At 38.7% G+C, this 2004-nt stretch overlaps 1 protein-coding gene across 1 annotated transcript; it reads right to left on the bottom strand.

The window, feature by feature from the left end:
- Positions 1-1288: 1288 nt before the first annotated feature.
- LOC142469237 (histone H4) lies at positions 1289-1600 on the bottom strand. The gene has a single exon (XM_075576192.1). It carries the CDS (start codon positions 1598-1600, stop codon positions 1289-1291), a length of 312 nt encoding a protein of 103 aa, XP_075432307.1.
- Between the last annotated feature and the right edge of the window lie 404 nt (positions 1601-2004).

Raw genomic sequence — 2004 nt, 5'->3', positions numbered from 1 at the left:
ACAAAAGTAAGGATGACCAAAGTGTTTCTTATTAATGTGTGTTATACATTTGTGTTTTGTTGCCTTTATTTTGGTGCTGCTGCCTTTTCCCCTGTATAGTTTGTATGGGACATGTGGCATCTGGCAGTTTCAGCCCCCACCTAAGTAAACATATATGTGTGATTTGAGAAGTGATGCTAGAGTCCTATTGATTTGGATTTAATTCACCAATTATATTTAAGGGAATCCACAAAACGTTTTTAACACATCTGGGAGTTGAAACCTTTGTCTGATTCAGATCATGTGAAAAATCCAGGTTCCAGAATAGAGGTCAATTCTAAAGCAATACTGCCACCGTGTGGTCTTTGTTTGAATGGCAGATATCAAAGCGTTGGTGTCTTTTTACCGTCTCTTCATATATATCTGTTGCTTCCGAGACCATCAACCCGATGTTTTTTACACATGAAATGTGTGGTTGCATTTATGTTCGTAGATTCAAAAACAAAAAAAAAAAACACGATCAATATTTATGTGATTTACAGTTGTGACAAAAGAATCAGAAAGTCACAAAAAATGCTAAAAAAAAATAAAAAATCGTCCATTGTTTCCTTAACAAATGCTGATATATGAAGCCCAATATATGGGACTATTGAATGGATCATAGAATGAGTGACTATTATATGAAGCATTTGTTTTGGGGACTCTGTTTTAAGAGCATAAATAACATGACAGCAATATAATATACACTAATTAATGCTTAAACATTGTCATTGATTTAGGTAAATATATAAAACAAAGGTACTCTTTTCTTAGCAGTGTAAATAAATACAAGTAATGCGTTGATCAGATACATGTTCCTTTGCAGACTGTACAAATGTGTAATGTACACCATGTGTATATGGAACAAACAAGCACTCATTTAAATCAGTCAAGTGCAGAGAAAGCTATATCAAACCGTTAAACTAATATTTGTAGATAGTTTGATTTATGTATGAGCAGTTCATAGTATACAGGAAGTATAGCAGTGTATATATCTCACGTGTACATGAAAAGGTCGTAGAAAATAGTAAATAAAGCGCTCTAACGAAATGCGGTCACATACCTTGGGTAGTTCTGTTGTGAATTGTATCTTTCTTTAACCTGTTACCAATATTAAATCCGTCACGTCAGAGAAAGTAACATGAAAACGGGTTAGAATAGGATGGAGGTGTAACCAGAGCTCTATACAGGAGAATGTGGGTGGCCCTTAAAAGGGCCTTTAGGTTAATTGTATGTGAATTCCGCCTCCGTTGGTAAGAAGTGTCACCGTTTAGCCTCCGAATCCGTACAGAGTGCGGCCCTGGCGCTTGAGCGCATACACCACGTCCATAGCGGTGACTGTCTTCCTCTTGGCGTGCTCGGTGTAGGTGACCGCGTCCCGGATCACATTCTCCAGGAAAACCTTGAGCACCCCACGGGTCTCTTCATAGATAAGGCCGGAGATGCGCTTCACTCCTCCTCTGCGAGCCAGGCGGCGGATCGCTGGTTTGGTAATGCCTTGGATATTGTCACGAAGAACCTTCCTGTGCCTCTTGGCACCGCCTTTCCCGAGCCCTTTTCCTCCTTTGCCGCGACCAGTCATTCTGAAAACTTGAAGAACTACAACAAGCTAATGAAGTAACAGTTGTGCAGCTGCTGCTTATATGCAGTATGGGCGGACCTGATTGAAAACCACACACAAAACCTGAGGGGAGGAATGTGAATTGCATTATTTGAATTTACCTGATTTTGATTGGCTGAAAAAGGTCTTTAAGTTGATTGGCTCAGTGAAAGCCGTTAATGTTTAAAAAAATAAAGGCGCGCGGCAATGGGATTGGTTGGGAGTTTATCTGCATAAACAGTGATCAGATTTGCTTTGCTAGTATGGCACAACTCACGTGAACCAATTTGTGTGTTATCTATTTCATTTATGTAATTAGATAGTGTCTACATCTATATATTTGTAAATGTAATTCATGTTTAATGTTTTAGATTTCTATGATCAAC

The sequence above is a fragment of the Ascaphus truei genome, chromosome 18, assembly GCF_040206685.1.
Source record: "Ascaphus truei isolate aAscTru1 chromosome 18, aAscTru1.hap1, whole genome shotgun sequence".
In the NCBI taxonomy this organism is placed as follows: Eukaryota; Metazoa; Chordata; class Amphibia; order Anura; family Ascaphidae; genus Ascaphus; species Ascaphus truei.
Note: the sequence above shows the minus strand (reverse complement) of the source record. Positions and strands in the feature narration are given on the sequence as shown.